This window comes from Geospiza fortis, unplaced genomic scaffold (assembly GCF_000277835.1).
Source record: "Geospiza fortis unplaced genomic scaffold, GeoFor_1.0 scaffold450, whole genome shotgun sequence".
Lineage (NCBI taxonomy): Eukaryota > Metazoa > Chordata > Aves > Passeriformes > Thraupidae > Geospiza > Geospiza fortis.
Window position 1 is genome coordinate 1,215,703 of NW_005054416.1, and position 1,202 is coordinate 1,216,904.

A 1,202-nucleotide genomic window follows, 5' to 3' on the forward strand; every position below is an offset into this window, starting at 1 on the left:
GCCGCCATCCTCTCCGAAGGGACACACTCAAGCTGAGCGGGGACTTGGGGGTGACAGACAGGGTCGGTCCCGCGGGGGGGCTCAGGCGGGTGCGGGGCGGAGGCATGGGGACGGGGATGGGAGGACACGTGGGTCCCTTGGAGGGGGCAGGACATCAGGGCCCCTGGATCCTTAGGGGTGGGATGGGGAAGGGACATCTGGGTGTCCCTGGGGGGTGGATGCCCGGGTCCCCTGGGGGAACAGCTGGGTCCCTTTTAGGGAGTGGACAAGATATTGGGGGATACGCTTGGGTCTCTCAAGAGGGGGCTGCAAGGAGCGACAGGATGCCTGGGTGCCTTGAGAGGGGTTGGCAAAAGAAACAGGATGCTTAGGTCCCTAGGGAAAAGCACTTGGAGTCCTTTGTGGAGTGTTGGGACAGGAGTGCCTGGGGGTCTGGGTCTCTTTGGGTGGAGGGGTGAGAATCAGGGTGCCAGTGTCCCCCATGGGGGCCCCTGGCTACCCCAGTCCCTTACTGGTAGTTGCTGTGTTTCCCTCTGCCCACCAGGACTGGCCATGGCAGCGCTGCGACTGCTGTACCAGGCTGCCCGTGCAGGTGAGGCCGCCCGGGAGTCCCCAAACCTCCTGAAGCCCCCAAACCCCATCCTGTCCCTGCTGACCCTCCTGTCCCTCCCCAGGCCCCCTGGCCCCGCTGGGCTCCCTGCGCCCGCTCAGCACCAGCACCCCCAGGGACTGTTACAGTGAGTACAGCCATGCCACCCCCCTGGGGGCTCAGCTCCCACCCCAGGGCTCTGCAGGGTGGGCACAGCTCCCCTCTTCCCGCAGAGTACGTCAACATCCGGGAGCCGGCCATGGACATGCGATCCATCACCGACCGCGCCGCCCAGACCCTGCTCTGGACTGAGCTCGTCCGAGGTGAGACCCCACTCACCCTCCCCATTTTTGGGGTGACCCCCCCCCCTTCCCAAATATGCCATAACCCCTGTTTCTGCCCCGTAGGCCTGGCCATGACCCTGAGCTACCTTTTCCGTGAGCCAGCCACCATCAATTACCCGTTTGAGAAGGGCCCGCTGAGCCCGCGGTTCCGCGGGGAGCACGCGCTGCGCCGGTACCCGTCCGGGGAGGAGCGCTGCATCGCCTGCAAGCTCTGTGAGGCCGTGTGCCCGGCACAGGTGAGACTTCCTCCTCATCCTCCTCCTCCTCCT

The 1,202-nt window shown here is 65.6% G+C and overlaps 1 protein-coding gene across 1 annotated transcript in view; it reads left to right on the top strand.

Annotated features, from left to right (window-relative positions):
- The first annotated feature begins 507 nt into the window (after window positions 1-507).
- Window positions 508-1,202, top strand: part of NDUFS8 (NADH:ubiquinone oxidoreductase core subunit S8) — a 1,345-nt gene continuing 650 nt past the window's right edge. The window contains exons 1-4 of the mRNA XM_005426475.2: window positions 508-592; window positions 675-737; window positions 823-912; window positions 997-1,169. Coding sequence (XP_005426532.1) covers window positions 553-592; window positions 675-737; window positions 823-912; window positions 997-1,169 — 366 coding nt within the window. The 5' untranslated portion in view covers window positions 508-552. The remainder of the gene's footprint in view (window positions 593-674; window positions 738-822; window positions 913-996; window positions 1,170-1,202) is intronic.